The 23,738-nt window shown below is 39.2% G+C and overlaps 1 protein-coding gene across 6 annotated transcripts in view; it reads right to left on the bottom strand.

Moving 5' to 3' along the window:
- Positions 1-23,738, bottom strand: part of COBL (cordon-bleu WH2 repeat protein) — a 166,593-nt gene that overhangs the window by 53,800 nt on the left and 89,055 nt on the right. For all 6 annotated transcript variants that reach the window (XM_068397272.1, XM_068397271.1, XM_068397274.1 and 3 more), the window contains one exon: positions 23,261-23,455. In XM_068397272.1, coding sequence (XP_068253373.1) covers positions 23,261-23,455 — 195 coding nt within the window. The remainder of the gene's footprint in view (positions 1-23,260; positions 23,456-23,738) is intronic.

The following is a 23,738-nucleotide window of genomic DNA, read 5'->3' on the forward strand; positions in this document are numbered from 1 at the left end:
AGTTCCCTCCTTTGAGGAGAACGCTTTAGCCACTGTGCCACATGACATTTGGACGCTCTCCACTCGTTCTTGGTGAACCTGTATCCTGCATATGGAGAAACTTAGTAGAACTGCACTGGACATAGAGCACGTTAACCAGGATGAGCTGCAGCTTTGTGGCAAACAGTTTCTGTAAGGTGGAGGGGACAGAGGGTGGGAAATAAAGGTGTCCTGGTCTTGCTTCTTACTACCATGGATTATTTCTGCGTTTTACTTTAAATATCCACTTGATAACAGTGCATGAATACAGCCAGCGAGGCCACTCTAGATAAAGTTAGGCATAGTAAACAGGCAAGAACGTTATTAGTATCTAGTGATTTTGCAGACTTCAATTTGGGTCACCAAACTTCACGGAATTTGAAAAATTAGACTTATACCCAGAAAAGAGCACCAGGCCAAACATTCAGGAATGGATACAGCAAAATTGTAGAGCTCCTTTGAAAACCTTTTGCCCGAAGTTATGGTGTTACTCCACATTAAGATGGAGAACCTCTCCTCATAAAGAAACTGCCTGCCAGTGGTTAGGAACTGACTGCAATTGACTGAAGCTGAATCCTATCCCCCTGCCATCCCAATTCTTATGGAACCAGAATGCCCAATATTGAGCTGAACACAGGAAACTCTGTTTAGTGAAACGGACTCATCAAGCTTTGGTTTACAGAACAGGAATTACATGGAGAACAGCTACCTAATGCTGCATTCTTCTCTGTGTCTATTTGGGGCAACTGGCAAATAGGCACTTGGAAAAAAAATCACATTCTTCTGCACTGCATTTTAAATAACTAAAGACATGTCAGCATTCAGTACTGTACCTTGATTCTTCAGGATACCACCTTACAAAAAAAGAGAAAATTATAAAACTGGGGACTTCGATTAATCTGACTACAAAGTCTCCAAAATTCAGTAGCTACGGAGAACTTGAATCATCTGTGAGACAGGCAGCACCTGAACTTCCCCAACACTACACAAGCACAAGCCATGACTTCTGAAATTATTTAATGGCATTTTGCAGCTTCCACATTCACTCCTGCCTCTCCAGACAGAAAGGTCATTTTACTTTAGGACAAAAAAATGGATGGACTGGTGATTTAAAAGATAAATCTACGAAATCTTGAGAACCAAGGCAGAAAGTAAGGAAATGGAATGACAGAGATCACCAATCACCCTTCCCCAAGTACCAGATGAGTGAAGGATGTTGGTTTGGTATACTTAAATTCCTCAAAGATACATTACTGCTTTACTAAGAAGAAAGGACCCTTGTCAGAAGCCAGCTTATCTCTTTCAGCTCTATGCATTCTTATTTAGTTGAATCTTCTGAGGAACACTGGGTAGGTGTATGGATGAACACGCTGCTACAGCTGAAGAAAAGGCTAGAAAATAGCTAATGCAGAACTGCAATAATGCAAGTGTGGTCAAATACACACACAAAAATGCTTTTATTATACTGTCAGCTAAGTACAGTATATTTCACAAACACCATAAAGAAGATGAAAAGCTTGTTTAAAGCCAGCCACACTACAATGTGTATGAGAAATGTCTAGTTCAAGAACAGGTCATAAAAACTGTTAAAAGTAGTTCTTTAATGCGAACTTTGGTAAACCTATGAGGCTAAACATAAATGGAAAAAAACAAAAGAACACTCTGTTTCTTTCTTGAAATTGTATATACCAAAACAATAGAACTCAAAAACAATTTGTTATGGCTGGCTGCTTCTTTTATAAAGAAATCAAGCCTTAACAACATTATCTGAAGTAATTTCCCATCCAAACTTTGTTACAGGAATCCCTCTCTGAGCATAACAGAATATTTCCTAGTCTTAGCACTCGTGCTTCACCTATGTAGAATTTTTAACTAGATGAAATTATTAGGTCAGCTTCTGTTACGCAATGAATACATAATTTTTAAAGATGTTAATACGTATACTCTGACTATAATTAATACTAGCAACTGAGCTAGAGATGAATAAAGTGAAACAAAAGGACCAAGTCTCACAAACAGTGTCACTTCTGTTCTCATATTGATGAGACCACTTATGATGCAAAAACCAATTTTCCATTAAATTCATGTCATGGCTCACATGCTGTTTGAAAAATACTTCCAATATTGCAGACAAAGTATCTGAGGAATGTGCTGAATGTGTTTTCCTTCTCTGAAAGCTCAACATCTTTATTAAAATTTGAGATAGGTAAGATTTGAGAATATATTTAGAGCACAACAACAACGTTATGGGGAGGTTACATGCCAAAATTGTGTGGAAAAGAATCACAGAATCACAGAACAGTTGGGGTTGGAAGGGACCTCTGGAGATCATCTAGTCCAACCCCCTGCCAAAGCAGGTTCCCTTAGAGCATGTCGCACAGGGTTGTGTCCAGGTGGGTTTTGAATATCTCCAGAGAAGGAGACTCCACCACCTCCTACAAGGAGGTTGTAATCCTACAAGGCTAATGCTTGAAAATTTCAATCATCAGTAGCATTTGACAGTCACCTTATTTGTAAAACATCTGTGGATACTGTAAGAGTGGATGTGTAAACTGAGTTTGAGTTTCCTCATGCATAAGAGTATAGTATTTTCTTTGGGTTAGGTTGCACTGAATATGAAATCATTAAAAACATTACTGGAGGCCTAAGCAAACAAAAGCCACCACCACCAAAAACTCACCAAGCATTCAAAAACAAGGAGGTTCACAGATAAATTTCCCTTGTGAGCTCCACTCCTTTGCCTTGCCTGTCCTCTACTTACAGATCAGACACTGGTTTTGTATTTATCAACCCTTCATAATTAATCTAACAGAAAAGTTTATCTATGTAAGTACTTGCTAAGTTATCTGGCAAACCTCACCTTTCTTTTATTCACAGACCAAACTAGGCCTAAATTTACTGCAGGTTTACTGCTCCCAAAACTGAACTTCCTTCTGTAAGCCAGAAACTATATCATTAATTTCTGCTCCTCTGTCCCTCCAGTATCCACCAACATTTGCAACCCGCTCGATGACCCTGACTACAAATCTCAGTTACCTGAATCACTACTTTGACCAAGAAGGAAATCTCACTCTACTGTCTCCAAAAACAGACTAAAGACTCTACAATAGCATACTCGGAGAGGCACACATACTCATGTCTGTTCTTGATTAAGGGAGTGGAACATCTCCCTTATGAGGAGAGGCTGAGGGAGCTGGGTCTCTTTAGCTTAGAGAAGAGGAGACTGAGGGGTGACCTCATTAATGTTTATAAATATGTAAAGGGCAAGTGTCATGAGGATGGAGCCAGGCTCTTCTCAGTGACATCCCTTGACAGGACAAGGGGCAATGGGTGCAAGCTGGAGCACAGGAGGTTCCACTTAAATTTGAGGAAAAACTTCTTTACTGTAAGGGTGACTGAACACTGGAACAGGCTGCCCAGAGAGGTTGTGGAGTCTCCTTCTCTGGAGACATTCAAAACCCGCCTGGACGCGTTCCTGTGTGATATGGTCTAGGCAATCCTGCCCCGGCAGGGGGATTGGACTAGATGATCTTTCGAGGTCCCTTCCAATCCCTGACATTCTGTGATTCTGTGATTCTGTGATTCTGTTAAGGACAGCCCACACACTCTTGCTGTAGATGGTAGAGAAAAAGGGACTGGGCTTAATGTAACCTTGGAAAGTGCACATAGGGCATCCTTGTTAAATAATGAAGTACTGTAATGTTGCAATTACTGCAGTTATATCTTGACTAGTGAAGAACCTAGCAACTACCAAGGTGTTCCAAAATGGTGATATGGCCAGGTAAAAATCTGTAAGCTAACACTAGAAGTCCAGCTGGATTCTGTGGGCTTGAGGGAAAAATGTAACTTCTAAACTGGATGCTGAAGGCCGCTGTGGTGCCTTCTGGCAACAACTGCCTTTCAAGCAACACCTTTTGCCCATGTATTGAACAGCTGAGGGGGATGTGATACTCTTCAAGGACTACTATGTTGGGACACAGAGACCAGGGGAACAAGCCATGCTTGCTTCCTTCTCCCAGGATTGATGTCTAGGGAGAAGAGTGGACACAGGAGAGACATGTACTTTCTGCAGGACTGATAAAGAGCTTGGAAAAAAGCTGAGTGATCTCAGCTCAGAAGCTCAACTAACAACACAAGTAGGGAAGAACAACTTAAAAATTGCCATGGAAAGACTTCCTTGGACTTGCACACTAGAAGTGAACAGCACCTTCTTGAGTTACCTGGAACAGGTTTTCCTTGAACAACTGCAGGTATCTGTGTTCTTGTACTGGGGAAAGTCTGGACGATTTGTAGACAGATCTAAACTGTGCCTTAACAGAAAACCCCTCAGTGGATCTAGTCAATATGTAACTGAGATGTTAAAAAAAAAAAGTGCACAGTGTTTCAAAATCCAAACCACTCTTCCCAATATTTTCATAAACATTACAAGAAACATTCGTCTTACGGCAACAGATTTTTCCTTTTACTCTCACTGCTATCATTTGCCACAGAAAAGGAAAAATGGAAACTTGAAAATCTAACAATTTTCCAGGTTTGCTATTTAACAAAATACTCTTTAAAGCAATTTTCTTCCTGCTCAAACATCGTAGCTACAGGTGATACACATATTCTATCAGCAATATGATTATGTCTGGAATAAGGATTGGTTTTAAGGGATGTCCCATGGTGGTTTAGCATATACAAATAAAAAATTGTATAGCATATGTTACAAATTGTGTGAACAAAGCTCATATAGTCTCTTGCTTCTTTCTCCTTTTTATGCAATGTTACACATCAGAAACTTCTATTTTTTTATAGAATGCTTGTATTGTTGCGACTTCTGTCTAATTTGTATACAAAATGTCTTGTCCGGGAAAACAGTGATTGTTTGTAGAAATTATTTTTAGAAATAAATAAAAAGCACTGGAAAAAGAACATGTGGATTCAATCATCACTGGCATGCCCTGACTACAAACTGGTTTCCATCATCCAACGCTGACTAGACATACACTCTGATTTAAGCAAGCCAGATTCTGATAGACCTGCTGGTGATGATATCGTGTGGGGTCAGAATGCCTATTGAATTACAAAAGTGTTTAAATACGATCCCCAGAAAAATTCTGAGCTAACTTGTAACTGAACAAATGACAGTATCGCCCCAAACTATGTGCGGGACCATCCCAACCCTCTTCCCTTCACAAAGAATTAAAAAAAAATCTTGAAATAATTAAGAGCCATTTTACAAGAATCTCTAGAAGTAAAAAGAAAAGACACATGTTTTATTAATCAGTTTTAAACTCTTGATATAACTATAACTGCACTGATGCTTCTACAGCATTGTATGAAAGACAAGTGGTAGGTTGGTATGTATGTTTGAGAGTTTTAAAAAATATTTTGCTATGATTTTGTACATAATTTAAAGCAGTTGAAAACAAAATACTTTGATCCAAGAGGAGACGTTCTAAGAAAATCAGAGAGATAAATGTTTCAGCTGCAGAATGGAGACGTAAATCTGTGCACTAAACTTGATGATATAAGAGCTATTCTATCCAGCTGATTCTGCATTTTCACAGGGCAACAGATGCTTCAACATGCCTAGCACTAGAAACCACAAGAAGTCCCAATTCAACATTAATGTCTCTTAAACAACATTTACTCATATGTCTAATATTCCCTGGATAGGTCATACATTATTAGGTTTTTCACTGGCATACACTGACAAAGGAAAATTCAGGGAGCTCTCAAAGCAGATGGGCGTATGAGCAATTCATGAGGCTGACCACTGTAAGTTACACTGTATTAAATTGTCTACTCAGTACTGAACTTCTCTACCTTGTCTCCTTACTGGGTAGTAATCTCATTTGATTAAAAACTGAATGTTTAATCCACGAGTACGTTACAAATGGCAGTCAAAGACAGCAGTCTGATGTTTCCCAATAACAAGTCCTTACGTTGCAGAATGCATCTGTGTGGGATATTTAAAATGCTTACTAGGATCTCATGCAATGCAACAACATATTGCAAAAACAACATACACAGAGATACTAAAAAATCTGGCACATGGAAACAGATTTAACAAGCATATTATTTGAAAAACTTGTCATTTTGATAAAACGCACAGAAATAACTACACTTTAGAAATTAGCAAGCAATTTCTGTACATCTTGATTTTTCAGTGCTGGATCTCACAAACCTGACAATAAAATGAACAATAATAAACTGAAAGGAAGCTTTTTAAATAAGCCATACGAATAAGCACGTTGTGACAGCAAGACTGACATTTGGACCGACTAGACCCAATAGCTCTTGTTACTCTGGACACGACACACTCGCATGGAACAAGTTTCGATGAGGAGACTCCCAAGCTACTGCAAACATGAGTTCAATGTAACACCAGCTAACTCTTCAAGCAGGACAGCCATGTTTGTGTGTTGACACAATGCCGCTCTCTATCAGGGTGTTTCCTCCTGACTTTGAAGCTCTGCGCCACGCTTCCCTGTACTGTGCTTGGCCCACGTGATGGCTGCACCCCAGCCACACTCATGCCCTCAGCTCCTGAGCTGCTCTGCTGCTTTGCTCTGGCATCCAGAGGGACCTTGACAGGCTTGACAGCTGGGCCTGTGCAAACCGCATGAAGTTCAACAACGCCAAGTGCAAGGTCCTGCATGTGGGTCAAGGCAATCCCAAGCACAAATACAGGCTGGGCAGAGAATGAATTGAGAGCAGCCCTGAGGAGAAGGACTTGGGGGTGATGGTTGATGAGAAGCTCAATGTGAGCCAGCAATGCGTGCTTGCAGCCCAGAAGGCCAATCGTATCCTGGGCTGCATCAAAAGCAGCATGGCCAGCAGGTCGAGGGAGGTGATTCTGCCCCTCTACTCTGCTCTCATGAGACCCCACCTGGAGTACTGCGTTCAGCTCTGGGGCCCCCAACATAAGAAGGACATGGAAGTGTTGGAACGAGTCCAGAGGAGGCCCACAAAGATGATCAGAGGGCTGGAGCACCTCTCCTATGAGGACAGGCTGAGAGAGTTGGGGCTCTTCATCCTGGAGAAGAGAAGGCTCCAGGGAGACCTCATAGCAGCCTTCCAGTACCTGAAGGGGACCTACAGGAAAGCGGGAGAGGGGCTTTTTACAAGGGCAAGTAGTGACAGGATGAGGGGGAATGGGTTTAAACTGAAAGAGGGTAGATTTAGATTGGATATTAGGAAGAAGTTCTTTCCCATGAGGGTGGTGAGACACTGGAAGAGGTTGCCCAGAGAAGTTGTGGATGCCCCCTCCTTGGCACTGTTCAAGGCCAGGTTGGATGGGGCTTTGAGCAACCTGGTCTAGTGGAAAGGTGTCCAACCAAGGGGGGTTGGAACTAGATGATCTTCAAGGTCCCTTCCAACCCAAACCATTCTATGATTTTGTGATTCTATGAAGTGGTCAGGCGCTGTGTGAAGTGGGAAGTCCGGCTTATCACTAGAGCGCAAACTGCGTTGCTCTTCTGAAAATACCCTTACCTTTAATATTTTAATCAGACGCCACAAAATATTGTATCATTTTGCCTACTTTCATGCTGCTTAATTTCAAATCAATTTTTTCTCATTATATCATTCTGGTATTAAACAGGGTTTTGTAATGAAATTTAGTATTCATTATCAAAAATCGAGCTGTGACTGCAAAAACATCTCAAGTTTTAATAAAAGACAAAAGGCTTAGCATTACTGGATTTTACAGAACTTGTGCTATTTTATTCATAAAATAAAGAAAACAAAAGCCAAGGGTGTCCTTGCTGACTGGCAACAGAAAGCTAAATCAGTTGACAGAAGAAAGCCACTACAAGGTGAAGGGGCAAGCTCATTTTTCCATCTGTTTTTATTGAACACACCCTTTGTGAAATATCATGGTCAAGGGCAGTTAAAAATTAATGTCATTCTAATCTTCTTTAAACAGTTAAACTTCTTCAGTTAAATGTGTCAGACAGGAAACTATCCATAAACAAATTTGAGATGTTAAATTACTAAGATAGCTGTGATTTCCTTGTTTTGCAAAATCTCATTACTAGCTGCAATATTATTTCCACTCAAGGAAGTTACTCTACAACACCAAATATTTTCACATGCGTTGAAACATGTAGACTACACAAGTCTGCGGATGTTTGCTTTGGCAGAGAATCGAACTTCCTCTGTTTCTCTGAATACAATGTAATCCTCCTCATTCCTGTCTTCATTTAGGGGGGAAAAACAACAAAACCCCCTCAAACACTTAAAAATCACATTTGAAATCCACCACAAACTGATTTGCTACTAAGATTCATTTCTCCTCTAGAGAAGCTAAACAAAAAAACCAAAAACTACCTCCAAATTTTCATTTCATATTTGTGCTTTTTAGTTAGAGCAATACAATTAATAGAACAAATTAACATTAATAAGAGTTTAAAATATATAGTAAGACTGCAGCTCAGTATTTCTTCTGACAACTCTGTCAATGAGATTGACACGATCAATGTCATCTCCTTGAGTCATTGCCTTTGGGAAAGGCACTGGCATAAGGACTTTATGCATCATCTTTTCTTTCTCAGTCTCACATCCAGAATCACAGGCTGGCTGATTGGTTGGTCTGCTTATCTGTGCCTAAAAATCTGAGAGATGTTGTGAGCCAACTGAAGATCTGCAAAACTTATTTTGCATCTTTGTCCAGCTTTCTGCCAAAAGGATTGTCTGTAGCCTAAAATCTGTTAGGCTAGAAAGTGGAATGCAATCACACAAACGTTTGACCAGGAATAAGGAGAACCATACCCTTTCTACTGCCACTAAGCGACATACCTGGCTGGAGCTTAAGTTTTCCTCTACACTTAAAAATTTTCTTCTGTAGAAATAGCCAAGTTGAATTTTTAGTGCTTAGCGCTAAGTCCTAGGCAATCACCTCAAAGTCTTCTCAGTTTAGAGAAAAGCATACCCAACTTACTTCCAGGGTTCACCCCCCTTATATCAGCCCTCTCCATCTGCAGGCATGCAGAATGCCTGGGAAACCTGGTCTGGGTGGTAAGTCAAGTGGTAGTTTCGTGCCATCCCTTCCCACTGTCCCCTGCAAATTTCCACTCAGTCTAGTTCCTTCCAGCACTTACGAAGGGCAGCCAGAAGCCCCTATTTCCACAATCTTCAGAAACCAAGAAGAGGGGGGAATAGCAAAGTGGTACTACAGTGTCAGTTAGATGTATTACTAGGGACTGCAGAATAACATGGCTCTACATCAAGCTACTCCCCACAAGTATAAGGTTTTTATCATCCAAAATTACAAATAGACTCTGCTGCAAACATGGCACTTTGCTTGCTATCCATGCCTGGAAGTGTCAGTGACATAGAGCTGAGCAGGACTCAGCGGTTGTCCGTTGAGCTATGATGTTCTGATTAAGGTGAGCAAACTGCAAACAAAATGAGCTGTCTATTTCTCCCAGTGACCTGCACCATCCATCCTCTAAAGAGGTGAAAAACTGAAGTGGTATGCAGTCAGAGGAACTGGATTTGCATTCCCCTCTCCCCACTTCTATTTCTTTTGGAATAAGACTGTGGATTAACTCAAATGAAACACAGCTTTACATAGCAGAGAAGAGTTTTTACTAGATTATACTTGTGCGTGATTTATTTTCTTCCTTTCTTATTTGGCGAAACAATGACCAGAATGCAATGCCATTAAGCCATTAAATTAAACCTGATTTGCACAGCATGCATTTACTTAGTTAATTTTTCTATTATATATATTTTCACCTTATTAATTTAGGATCTAAGAAAGGTGGAGTTACAAGCAAAATCTGAAAAGCAACACAAATCCAGTTTCTAAATTAAGCACGGTGTTAGGGTCATTTTTCATTGGTTACTGAATGCCACTTCTTCAGAAGCCTCTCTGCTTAAAATGATCTTTGCCTATTAACTTCCCCTAAATACCTTGCCCAACAAAGCCTAATAATTACTTGACACATACTTTCTCTTTAATGAGAGTTAAAGCTTATGATGACATCAGCCTGTCCTACTCATCTGCGACTTGCAAGACAGATGAAGTTTACTTACTAAATGTTGCAACCCTGCCAAAATTCAGGGCTGCACAGAACAGTATGTTCGGGTCCTGATGTCTTGCCAGTTTTCAATGAAGTGCTTGACAGAGACCACATGTGGTGGTCAAGTGATACTATCATGATCTCACCAGATGGCAAGTTGTGGTATTATTCCCAAGGCAGGTAGTATAGTCTGTTCAGAAACAGTTGGCAGGTGATCCATGAACTCACAGCCAGAAGCAACTGGATTATTGCAAAAGATCAAGAACACTATTGATGTTGGCGAAAAGACTATTCCAAGAATTTTTCTTGCACTTAATTCAAGGACTCAACTCTCAAGATGTATGTTTTCTCGCAAAAAAACCAGAGGTATCTGTTTTATTAACTGCTATCTTAAATCAGAAGCCCTCCTGTCAAACAAATCATCCATTCTTGCATGATTATTATCTGATGTACGTTAAATGCTAAAATAAAGACATTGCAAGCTCACCTTGCTTGGGTTCTTGTACACGTATTAAGGATCGCCAGGTCACTCTGATGTCAATTCAGAGATTGTATCTACACAGGTTAGAGGGCAGGACTGGACTGTTTGCAGAGAACAACAGGAAAGCAGGCCATGGAGGAATCTTACAGAATTTTGCAGATGACATTCTCCCACCCCTCTACAGTAACAGCCTCTCCAAGTTAAAGAGTGAAACACTCAGCACTTCACACAGTCCAGTCTTAAAGCAGGTAAGCAATTGAAATCAGCACTGAACTGACATTGCTGCTACTTCCTTGATGAAGTTGCAAAAAATAGCTATTTCTGAAAACGCAATAAAGCCACACAATGGACTCCTTTCATGCAGCAGCAGCTTTTTATCCCAACCTAAAGAAGCAATATTCTCCTTTCAGAAAAAGATGTAATTTTAAAGAAGACTCTGGTGCAAAGTCTATTAATTGACTGCGAACTTTATCTGAGTAAAGACAGATTCTCAGAGGGCCAGTGCAAAGGCAATCTTACTTCCCCTTGTTCTTCTGAGAGGCTGCACCTTCTGGCTAACATTAAAACCTCCACTGAATTTCTACACTAACATCCTCATTCATACTGGCCAAACTTCACAAAAAAATATAATCAACTGCACATAATCACTTCGTAACTGAGGAGGCTAAGATTGCTTTTAATTAACTCATCACACTGGGACACCTTACTCTATTTAAAACTACAAAAGAGTTGGAAAATAAGTATATTAATTAAAAATTGAAAAAAAAAAGGACACAAAACCTCCTTGAAAATAAGTTGGTTGCCTAAAAAAAAGTTGTCTCAAGTTATTAAAATACTTTTTGAAATTATGTTTTTAAAACGGGACACATGCTGCGAAGTAAACAAATGTGCAGCAACACAAAGCTGAGCTTCAGGATCTCCAAAGAGGACAGGTGGCAATTTGGACTGAAACTGTGGAATTTCTTTAGATGCACAGAGAAGAAAACTCTGTAATATTGTATTAAAATGTAACATACCCTTAACTGATATTCTTTGAAGATATTGAGAAAGTAGTCATTACAGTGCACGTATCATCTAGCTGTAGCCTTTGATAACTATTTTAAAAGAATTAACATGTTTAAGTCTGCATGTACCAGAATTAATTTTTAGAGCTGCTTTTCTCATAAAAAGAGGTACAAATTACTCCCTTTCACTAGCAGCTTTTTTTGAGCCTTCCTAAATTCGATGCTTTACATGACAGCAAGATAAGCCTTCAGCCATCATTGCACTTTTCTCTCTTTTCTTATAATGAGGCCTGCATCATTTATCCAAACTAGAGTGTACTTGTCTAGCTGAATTAAGCATCTAGACTGCACAGCAAACATTATCTGATGTTCTGTCGACTGGTTTCATGTCTGCCATCTGAGCCTTGTTTTGTCAGACACGAAAAGAACAAGTCTGGATACTTCTCGTTCAGCTAACTGAACGTCATGTTTAAAGCTCTTTAGGGAAAAATGAACAAATCACCTTCAAACTGGAAATTAATTGTTCTGTGTTCTAACCTATTAGTCCTTTACTGTGGTGTAGAGCATTTTAAGGACGACAGACTTCTTTCACTACTTGCTCTCGTTTCTACTAATTGGTTCTGGTACATCTTGATAATGGACTCTGCAATAGGATAGCACTAGCCAGGTTCAGCTCCAGCGGAAATATTAAATAGATAAAATTTTTCAAGTTTATGAGTGGTTATGAAGACCATCTTTTCTGTAACACTTAATGTATGTCATCACAGAATTTCACGTCTGTGAAGGGCAACAGTTTGTACATGGCTTTTTCAACACAAGCAATTAACTGAAAGTCATTAAGAAAAGCTTCACCCTTATATACTCTTCTTAAAGAAATACTGCATGATCCTTTGGGCAAAACTGGATAGATCTAGGAAAGCAGCACACTGTAAGAGATCAATTTGATTTGCCATCTCCTGAAAGGCAGAAATATCACCATTTGCTAAGCAAAACAATAGCCCCATCACTGCAGAAGACAGAAGTGTCCCAATCTAGAGAATATTTGGCATGGACCTGGATCTGATATTAATTTCAAACGGCATGGGATCAAGTCTTTCGTGCTGCCATTTATTTTGTTAGTGAAAGGCACATGTCCAGTGGAGTGCACTGGACACCACCCATACAGCTCCAGCTACCTGTAATCTGAGCTGCATACCTGCATCTCAATATTTTGAGATGCAGCTCAGGGGGGCTGCAGATATGACCCTCAGAGTCCTGTAGGCCTCTTTCATACTGCAGTTACAGTACTACATTGGAACACGTATACCAGGCAAGTTGCTTTAGGGTTCATGCTGGAAAATTCTTATTGCTCATTTGATTTACTGGCAAAACTTACGGCCTCATTCTGCAAGTGCAAAGTTTTGCACTTATGAGCACAAAACCAAGAGAGTGATGATTGGGAATAGCAATAAAAGACAGCTGTGTCTGTTTTTAACGAGAGACATGTTGCCTGGTTATCAAATTACCAGTGATAAGAAGACCTAGTGAAGTCATTGAGAATGCTGCCAGTGACTTTCCTGGAGTGGTATCAGATCATATGAGACTAATATTTAGGTATGAATCTCTTCAGTATTCTCCAAAAATAGCTGTACTGGGTTACATCAAGGGTTCTGCTCAGGCTTCTGTATCAGACTGTGGCAAGCACCTAGAGGACAGCAGAAGAAAAGGGAAGGTATGTTCAATACTACCTTCTCCCTAATATTTTTGCAGCCACCAATCATCTTGACGTTAGGGAATTCCTGGTGTGGTTTATACTTAAAAAATCGCAATGGATTTGTCATCCTTGCAGCATTTGTTCAGTCTCCTCTTGAGCCCATGTGAACTTTCAGTGCCCACATCAACCCTTGGCAAGGAGTTCCACAGATCTACTGCTTGCATGAAGAACCACAGTCTTTGGTTTTGTGTGGTTTTCCTGTTTCCTACTAGCTTCAAATGCTCTTGTAACGGCTAGTTGAACAGTCAAATCCCTACCCATAGTCTTCATGCCACTTTTTCAAGATGAAGAATCACAGTTTACTTAAGTCGAACAGCTGTCCCTGTATTAAGCTACTCCATGCCTTTGATCACCCGTGATGCCCTTTCATGAGTCTCTTCCCATTCCGTAATACCGTTCTGAAACAAGGGGAACACTACTGCAGTATTGAAGATGGAATAATAAAGCTCACAATATAGCGGTGTAATAAAGTTGCCTTTTTACCTTCTCCTCTCCTAAAATGCTCTGCACATCTGATTTCCTTTTGTGATTGCTGTTGAGCTTTGAGCTGACTTTTTTTAAAGAAGTACGTCTTACGATCCTAAGATCTTCCTAACCGGTTACTGCCAGCTGAGACACCAGTATTTTACACGTTATTAGGGAATTAGAGTGGTCTTTTCTCAAGTATATCACTTCACACTTACCTACACAGAATTTTACTTGCTTTCACCTGCAAGTGCTGCCAGCACTCAATCTCATAAGGTCTTTCAACAGTTGTTCTTCATACTCAGCCTTTGTCCTTACTATCTGGATAACTCAAGTACCAGCAACAAACTCTGTCACTTTACTGTTTTTTTCAGGTCACTTCTTAATACGGTGAACATGGATTCTCAAATCCTCCAGAGCTGTTGCAACATTCCACCACTAGATGAGTGGAGCATTTACTCCTAACCCACGCCTCCTCTTTTCTTTACTGTCAGTTATTTAAGAGTAAGACAACCTTCCTCCTTATGGAATGGAGACTTCGTTTCCTTAAGAAATCCCTGGTGAGGGACCTCAGTGGAAGCTTTGTGGAAACCCAGACAGACCGTACCAACCAGATCACACATATCCATCTATTTGCTGAGTGCGTCAAGAGCACTCTAACAGAGTTCTAAGGCAGGGTTTCTGTTTTACTAAAGCTGTATTTACCCTATTCATTATCTTCATAGAAATGCCAACTAATTTAATTCTCTATTTTATTTCTAGTATTTTTTCCAGTACATAAGCTACATTAGGAAGCTTACAGTTTTCTTGATTTCCCTCATACTTTCCAAACACCAACTCTACTTCCACCTTTTTTTCTCTGCATTTCTTTATGAAAATCCAAAGCGTGGCATTGGTAGCATTCAGCAATAGTATTCAGTAATATTTGCTCTATTTCTGTGCTCCACACAGTAGAAAGAGACTTAATACAGATACAGTTATTTTATACAATCTTTTCATTTCAGATAGCACTGCAGTCTACGGTGCATCATCTTGAGAATACTTTGAACAGCTACTGCTCAGACAAAGGAACTAGAGCACACTCCTTAGACAAAGGAACTAAAGTGCATTCCTCGTCTATGTTTTTGGACAAGGCTGGTGTTCATTATCTGCCTGTGTGGGCAGCCTTAACTTGTGAAAAATGTAAACCGAAGTTAAACTGGTTTCCCATCCTAGGAGAATAGTAGGCAATTCTCTGGCCAAAGAGTAAGTAAGTTTATGTCAGTGTGGCAAAATGAATTACTTTTATACGTCTATATGAGCAAAGGAAAAAGATCTCGTCTTATCCATAAAATCTCAACATCTATAGAAATGCATACATGATGTAAATAAGCTTCTAAAAAGAATGTCAGACAGAATGACTGGAATAAAAGCCCCAAAGAGAGAATGATACTAATGGAAAGTTTCATAATTACCATGCAGTATTTACAGCCTAGTACATCCCAAACAAGCAACTGCTACATAAATTTGATGTGAAATACAGAGAAATAGATACAATCTCCATTTGTAATAGGTTTATCTACTAATTATCTATCTATTTGTATTAACACACAGAGATACACTGAGCTACTCTTTGACCTTATCAAAATATTGCCTCATGCCAATTGTGTAAGAAGTTCCCAGCCTCTTGATCTGGCATCGTACAGCAGCACAGAGTGCACTCCAGCACCTAATATCCAAACTCTAATACAAAACCTAGGAAGAGAGCATGATTTAACAAGTTTTCTTAGTTTTCTTTCTCTACTACCCCTCTATCATCTCAAGAACTCTGGAAATTAGCATTAGGTTTATTCTTAAATGATGAGAGGACATCTCATACATTCTTGACTACCTGCCGACTTAAAAAAAAAAGCTTATAGAATAAGTATAATTTTATGCTTATTTTATGTAAGCATAAAATTCTTCTTTTATGCTTACACAACTTGGGCACCTGAACAGTATTCTGGAGAAAGAGCATCTTTAATGAAGATTCCATATCCCTGCTCTCATCACAAAAATGCTATTGACAGATATCACACATTGCCTGAGAGTTCTAACAAGTCTGCCACCAGAACTGGAGAAGATCACAGCTAACACTCATCACATCCTCGGTTAATGAACAAAGACAAAGCAACTCTTAAAAATAACATGCACTATTCGTATTCCAGGCCTTCTTCTTACACAAGAAGAAAACTAAACCAGAAAGGTGTACAAATCCAGTCATTAAAATCCTTTTACTCAACATTTTAAAAAACTTTAAAAGTCAGTCAAGTGTTCTCCCTCATCCTTCAGAATGAATCTTGCTTTCACATCCTCAGGGAACTTATAAAAACCCTGAGAAGTGACCCAGAAGATGCAGTATTTTGTACAAGTAAAAGACAGATTTTGAAAAACAGCTTTTTCCTACAGCAGAAACGGATTCACTGCATCCTTCCTCAGAACGTGAAAAAAGTATGTTATTCTCAAAGGAGACTTCTGGATGCTCCACAGAAAAAAAAAACACAAAGCAAAACAAAAATACATTCACAGAACACGTAAGGGAGAAAGGAAACGTGTCATAAGAGAAAGGTTGAGAAGACCTCACCCAGAAGACCTCTGAGTCAAAAGAAACCTCCCTTCCTCTCTGAAAGATGATAAAAAAAACCATGCACTCATATCTTGTTGACTTCTAGTAGACATTTCTGGCTTAGGTGTAACCTAGAAAGGGAGATAACTATTCTGAGTCCATCCACCCTTTTGCTGAATTCTGGTCTTCTTATTAAAACAGAATACAACTGTTAGATGGTCTTCACCGTGAACTGCTCATTGCCTTTTACCTTCTACAGAAAAAAGTATAAGGTAAAAGGGAAGAAAATACCTACAGCACACAAGGCTATTCTGCTGCAGTACGAAAAACAAACAACCCTTCCTCCAAGTATGACTATAATAATTTGTATAAAAGTAGGATCAACCAACAAGGTAAATCTAAAGCAATTTGAAACTCTTCCTCTCGGGACACAGGACTGATCACAGTGGAGTTTTCACAATAATGAATTACAGCAGATGCACAAAGGAAGAGGTAGACGACAGTAAGCTGGTAGGAGTATGGTGCTTATAGAGGTGACCACAGCGGATGTTAATAAAGCAGGTTTCAGACACCTGCCTACGATAAATCTCAGCTCTGTAGGTAACCACGGTACATGTTCTCATGCAGTTGTGATTTTTCTGTCCCTCAGCTTCCCTACAATTGCAGTGCCTGCTGGTATCATGCCTCTCCCATAAAATGATGCTTCTGATAGTCCAAGAAAATTTGTGAGGAGAAAAGGCTGATATCCACACAAACACAGGTTCTCCCTAAACACTCAGCTGTTTCTCATAAGGAAAGCCAACTGCAGGAGTACTGTTATTTGAAATACTAGATTTATCCAAAATACCCAGGGACAAAGCAGATTCAAGAAACTTTAATTTGCAGAGCACACCGAGCTCTACTGATGGCTCTTTGCTGACACAGCTGTGCATACTAGGAACATACCTTACTCTACACTGTTCTACAGAATCTGTATCCATATCCATTGCTTTAGGGCTTCATTTGCAGCCAAAGGGAAATATGTCATTTTGAAAACCTGAGGAGAACAGCAGTAACAGTATGATTTAATACCAATCAGGATTATCCTTGCAGTCAGCTAACCACAAATCTCTGGCATTAGATTATGAAGAGGTAAGGTGGAAGAGTGGTAATCTCTTTGTGCAAACATGCAAGAAAGATATCTATGCAAAAAAATCTGCTGTGCTGGGGGGACATTAGTGGAAGAAATGATTGCTTTGCTCAGATTTTTATATTAACAATCTCAATTTAAACTCCTTTTGCAACAGAAGGTGGCATAGTGAAGAATAATATGATATTAAAATCACAGTGGCCAGATGTTGAGCTGCTGAGCAACCAGACGTAGCTTCTGACATCTTAAAAGTTCAGAAAACATCAAGCTACAAACTCAGCTTCCTAATTATGGACAGCTGAGCTAACCATTTCTAAAAATCTTGGCCACTGTTTTAAAATACATTTTACTTCTAAGGAAGATAATGAGTCACATTTCCAAGTGACTTCCAAATCCATGCTTGTAGTGTATTCACATACACATGGGAAATTTGAGAACTGCAAATTCAGGGACTGACTGGAAATTTGGGTGAGTATATGGTTTAATAACATTTTGAACAAATTTATTATGTTAATTATGATCTCAATATAATTTTCTTCATACATTTCCTTCACTGCCTGTCCTTTATTTTTACTACTTGAACATTATTCTGTGGTTCTTGGTGGCAGAATGAATTCCAGGTTAAGTTTTCACTATACGCTGTGCTCATTTGCAATGTCATTTAAAGTTATTTCAGAGTTGCTTGCAGATGGGCACAAATTAAATGGCTTTCAGCAGGACATTTCACTGGAACATTTCTTCCTTTTGATACACCCTTAATATGCTCAATCAACCAGAGGGCATGTAAGGTCTCAGTCACAGGTGTATTCTATTTATATTGGTTTATATATAAAAGGACAGTGAAGAGTATGGTAACACAAATTCTCCTCTACGAAAGGCATTCTTACCAAAGGCATGAAAATGCTATTAAATGGCTAGGATGCCTAACCCAGTGTCCTGCCAGCTCCACGGCATTCCTATCGATAATTGCCAGCAGAATTATAACTCTTTCAAGTGCAATATGCACTGGAACAGGGGAACATAAGTCGCAGGAGGCTGCTATCTCCAAAAGGAGTACAGAAACACTTGAGAAGGAAAAAAAAACAGAAGAAGAAGAAAAACCCTATGTGGTGGTCAGTATTAGAACTCACCAATTAAGATAGCAAAAATAAGATTTCCTCTGCTTTTCCACATTTTTAATTTCCTTCCATTTAATAAAATGTACAGCAAATACTGAATGTATCTTCTCTATATAAACAAGAAATGTGGCAATTTTTTTGTGTAACCTTATTTTCTCCAGGAAAGATATTAAAGTCTCATTTATATTTGTTCATGTTAAAATGATTCTCTTAAATCTCAGCTTCTTCAGGCATAAATTGGTCAAAAATAAACTGGACGTAGGGAGAAAGAAACCTGCCAGCAATGATCTGAGTAAGCCTGTGACTCTCTTTGGATGCAATATTCCTTTTTATTCATGTGAGTAAGCAACTTCAATGAATAAGTTATTCTTGGTGAGAAAACATCAGCCTTGATAAAACACTGGCGGCAAGTAGTCTGCTTTAAAGGTATGGTCTTGACCAAGAATGGGGAGTCAACAGCTGTCCTCAGCAACTCAAGTTTGAGATCTAAAAGGAATATAAGAAGCAGGGCAAAACCCACAGTATGTCACGTATGTTAGTTTGTCTACAGCAACCTCCAAGAAACTACAAAAACATGGAAATAAACCTGAAAATTGTGTTGTTTTATAATGGAACCTTCTGAAAGTGTGAGGCCAATTCCTCATCTGCACTAAAAGCAACGATACAATTCTTATTCAATCCCACTGTCTTGCCATAAAACAACTAAGATTAAAACCTACGAAACAAATGTTAGAATATTGTATCTGTTACATCGCCCTATTCTTCTATTAAGTACAGGAATTTGACTGGCTAGTAACAAATCCCAGACGTGTCCTGTTACATCTACATATTATAGGAAAGTGCTTCTGTTCTGAAATGGCAGCAGCTTAAGTAGCACACGGCTCTTTTATCACAGTCTACAAGTTGCATTTCTGGCTTCTGGAGTTGACAATCAGAGCTATTATACTCATGGAGGCACTGAAAAGCACTTATTCTCATTCTGATGATGTCTCCAAAAAGCCTCATGATTTTATTCTGAATATACCACTCCATTTCATAGAAAAGGCTCTTACAGAAAGTCCCTGAGGTCTTCTCTATCATCCCCCCTCACTCCAGTTTCTGTATTTCCCCATATAGTGCTAAAAAAAACCAAAAAAAAGTAATTATTCCCATAAACTAATTCGCCAGTGCACAATACTGTTGACCTCCAAAAGACTCAAATACTCAATTCTACAGTTTCTTCCAAGAAATGACCCAAACACACTTCTGTTTCTTTAAAGAGAGGTCACTGAATAAGCCTCTGAGGAGATGCGTTTGATTCTGTCAGACTTCAGGTGTGGCTTTTCTCTGTGTTCTCTATCTACAATGGCATAATCATACAGGTTTTCTCTTATATATTTTGTCTATATGGTGCATGCTTTTTGGGGTGGGTACTCAGTTTACACTATGCCTACTATAAGGTGGTCCCAAATTCTGCTAGCACATCATCTACAGTGCTGTGACAGAGAATAGAGATTGTTTGCAAAGGGGGTTCAGTTTTTGCTCACCCCCTGCACTGTTCTCTACTCTCTGGATGGTGTGGGCTCCGTGTTGCAACTTAAGAAAGGAGAGGACCTTCTTGCTTCTAAAGCATCCAACCTTTGGATTCACACTGGAAATGTTACAATACCCTGGTCTTTTGAAGAATATTTTTTTCAAGTGACTTCTCATTATTCTAAATATCATCACTTGGAAGGTGTTTAAAGAAACAGGGGGGAAGTCTCCAGGGAAGAAATCTGTAGACTCCTTTCTTTGACTCTGCATTCCTTTGCAAAGTACTTAATGCATGTTCAGCACACTCTGAAACATTGCTCAATTGTGCTCTGAACAGAAATGAGTGTTTTCTAGAGGAGATTTAAAACAGTTACAGACGGAACACTGCCTTTAAATAGACATGAAAAAACAATGATGCTGCACTAAAAAGTAATTAAAGTTACTGCAAGGGCCTTACCCTCAAGGAGGTAAATTACTGTAAGCCCCACAGAAACAAAAGCTGCAACATGGTAAAATTATATTGCAGTAATTCACCTATTCAGAAAAGCAAGTGGAGAAAATCTAAATCTAAAGCATAAATTAAAACACTCCAGTCTTCATACACATGGAAATTTCTGATTGCAACCACGAGGCAGGGAGATGAGATATATATTCCTGAAGAATCACCTGCACTCTAAAGAAAACTGAATGCCCTGGAGCTTAACAATGGATTAAAAATAACGGGCTTAATGGGTTGGAAAGTCACACTACAGGTATTCATAACAGCTACAGTATTCTTTTTTCTACACAACTTTATGGAACCAGACAGTTGAAAAAGAAAAAACCTTCTCAAAGTTCAGAATACCACCTTTTTCACTTTCTATTAATGTGCTAGCTTCACTGGAAAATAAACTGTTCCCTTTTGCAGGATCTTCCTGTTAGTAACAGTTGCACGTAAATAAAGTTTTCTAAACAAACATCTTATCTTTTTATGGAAGGAAGTCCATTAATAAGGAATTGACGTCCTTCCCTGAAAAAACAGACCAGTGCTAATTCTTTCCCATAAACTAAAGAAATAAACTTACACCCTGAGACTTTTTACTCTATTTTCACAGCAAACTGGATAGTCCTGCACATAGATAAAAGAGAACTGTTTGGGTTTTCTTATAAACAATATCCCTGGTTGCTACCTTGCCACATAATACTGAATAATTAATCTCTTCCCTCGGTTTTTCTTTGCTTCATGGAACTTGTGCTTCATTTCAACTGTACTCCACGCGTTCTTGTTCGAACTACAGGGCAGCCTGTGAGCAACTTTCAGCCTGGGATCTTCAGAAGCACACCATAACTGTTTAATATTTTGACGTATGCAACCATTTTCAGAAAGATGTCCTATAACCAACAAATGCAGCCAGACTCTAGCAACTGTGCTCATATTCTGCTGTGCTCTTCATTGCCTTTGTGAGCAACAGAAGACATTTCTATTGCCCAAAATTAACTTCGCCATGGAAAATCTTCTGATGCAACCTTCATCTGTTTCCTTCTTCAAAATAGCTTTTCCTTTAGACTAAGAGAATTCGAAGTTGACACTGCACTGTATGCTACTTGCAATAATAAAATAATACTTTTCTCCCAATGGCTTCAGAAAGCCAGCACTTTAATCTATTTGCAACAATGCTGAAAATAGAAATGTTAACATGTTTAAAGAGAGTTTAGATTTTCAGTGGCTTTGTGCAACACAATTTAAAATCTCAGTGCCACACTGCACGGAGATAAGCCTAAGAGAATGGCAGAATAATATAGTCTATGATTCCTACACTTGTATAAACTTAAGAGTTATAATGCCATAGTATTTTTGTATGCAAAGATCTATTTATCTTAAACACATTAAGTGTTTAACTTTGGGGGTCACCTCATTAAGAAACCTCATCAAAATATTTACAGTAGGCATTTCAAAAGGAAATTTTAAAAAAGAAAGTGCACTAAACGTTGCAAGAAAATGTTGCTATAAATGAGTGCTATTTCAAAGGCACCTATTCCAGTTTTGAAAGATGAAACACCACTACGTTCCAGCAATCACCCTTTTAGATATCCTAAGAATAGGAAAATAAGATTCCACAATCCTTTACCAAGAGTGTGCATCAGCTTTGCTTACACAATGCTTCACTGAAGAAGGCACTTAACATATGTCTTTATGCAGATAAACAAAAGAGGCACAGCGAGTGAGACTGAGCACTAGATTCCTCCTCCTCCACTATACTGAACTCAGAGATTCCTTCCTGACTCCATTTTGCCCTAATACAGTTCGCTTTCCAAAGATCAGTCTTCTGTAGAGGTGACAAGCCCTAAGCAGAGAAGAGTCAGTCCACATCAGACAACCTTGAAGGTATTGGGTTTTTTCATTCTTATTTGGCATCCATATATAGCTTTACACACTGACTTTTATCGCTTACATTTAGAATGTAATACTTCTTGTTGATGGTGGAGCCAGAAGTCTTAATGTGCTTGCACATGTTTAGTAACATACATACCTGAATGTCACTATAAAACAAGAACCAATTTCCTTTTTCCCTTAACTCTATTATTTTCAAAGGAGTTAGGTCCCCAGAAAGGTTTCCCCCCATTTCTGTTTAATTCTTGATAACTGTATTGCGGAACAGTGACCTTTTTTAAAAAGCAAAAACAGAGGCACTGCTATTAAAAGGTCACAACTCAGGAAAGCAGAGCAGTCATCTTCTGGTATCCCACGGCAGCACTGGAAATAGGGATGTAGGCGACAGCCTGACAAGTATCTGGGCAAAAACAGCACGCTGAAGATTTTCGTCAGTCATTAGAACTGTCACGCCATTTCCAGGACTGCCCTGGCCAATAAGGATACCTAGTCACCTTATACAATTTCCAGATTTTCTGGCCTTACTCTTCTTCACCCTCCTTCTTTTAGCATAATGCCTCACCAAATTTTTCTGAATCTAGCAAGATTCTTGACATGGGAGAAAAGCTTGGGGCAATCTCAAGAAAGCTCAGTAAATATGTATAGAAAACTCAAGACTTTTGATAATTTTATTTTGTCAGATCAAGAGTTTTGGTGAGCTGTAGTTAATGGCTAGCCAAAATACCTGTGAACGACTTTAGCTCTGATGAATGAACAGATGCTAGCCAGCACATCAAGCAAAGAAGCCCATTCTGTGGTGTCACTGTTACCTGTGCTGCTGTCTTTTCCTGTCCACTCATCTCCATGTTCTGCAACGCAGGTGTCACAACTGGTGGAGGAGGTGCTCTGCGCTTTTTCACTTCTGGGTTTGCTGTCATCCCTGAGATGTTACCAAGAGACAGTGATGGACCCAGGCTACTGGAATGAGAATTCACCGAAGGGGAATTTGGTGCTGTGGAAAAACCCTGTAAATGGATTAACATCTTGGATTAACATCACTTTTTAAAACAATGGGAAAGAAAGAAGAAAAACAAGACACATCTGGTTACCGTTTAAACAATGATATGAATAATCATGTATGTTCCTCTGCCAAACTTGCTGAATTGCAAACTGTAACTTTTGGAAACTCCTAAAGGTCAACTGGAACAAAGCTTACAGGCAATATTAATAAGTCAGGAGGCACAACAAGCACCTACTGCAATTTAACAGTACTATTGATGGGAACACTAATGCTGCTTGCTATTTAAA

Source organism: Nyctibius grandis, chromosome 3 (genome assembly GCF_013368605.1).
Source record: "Nyctibius grandis isolate bNycGra1 chromosome 3, bNycGra1.pri, whole genome shotgun sequence".
In the NCBI taxonomy this organism is placed as follows: domain Eukaryota; kingdom Metazoa; phylum Chordata; class Aves; order Nyctibiiformes; family Nyctibiidae; genus Nyctibius; species Nyctibius grandis.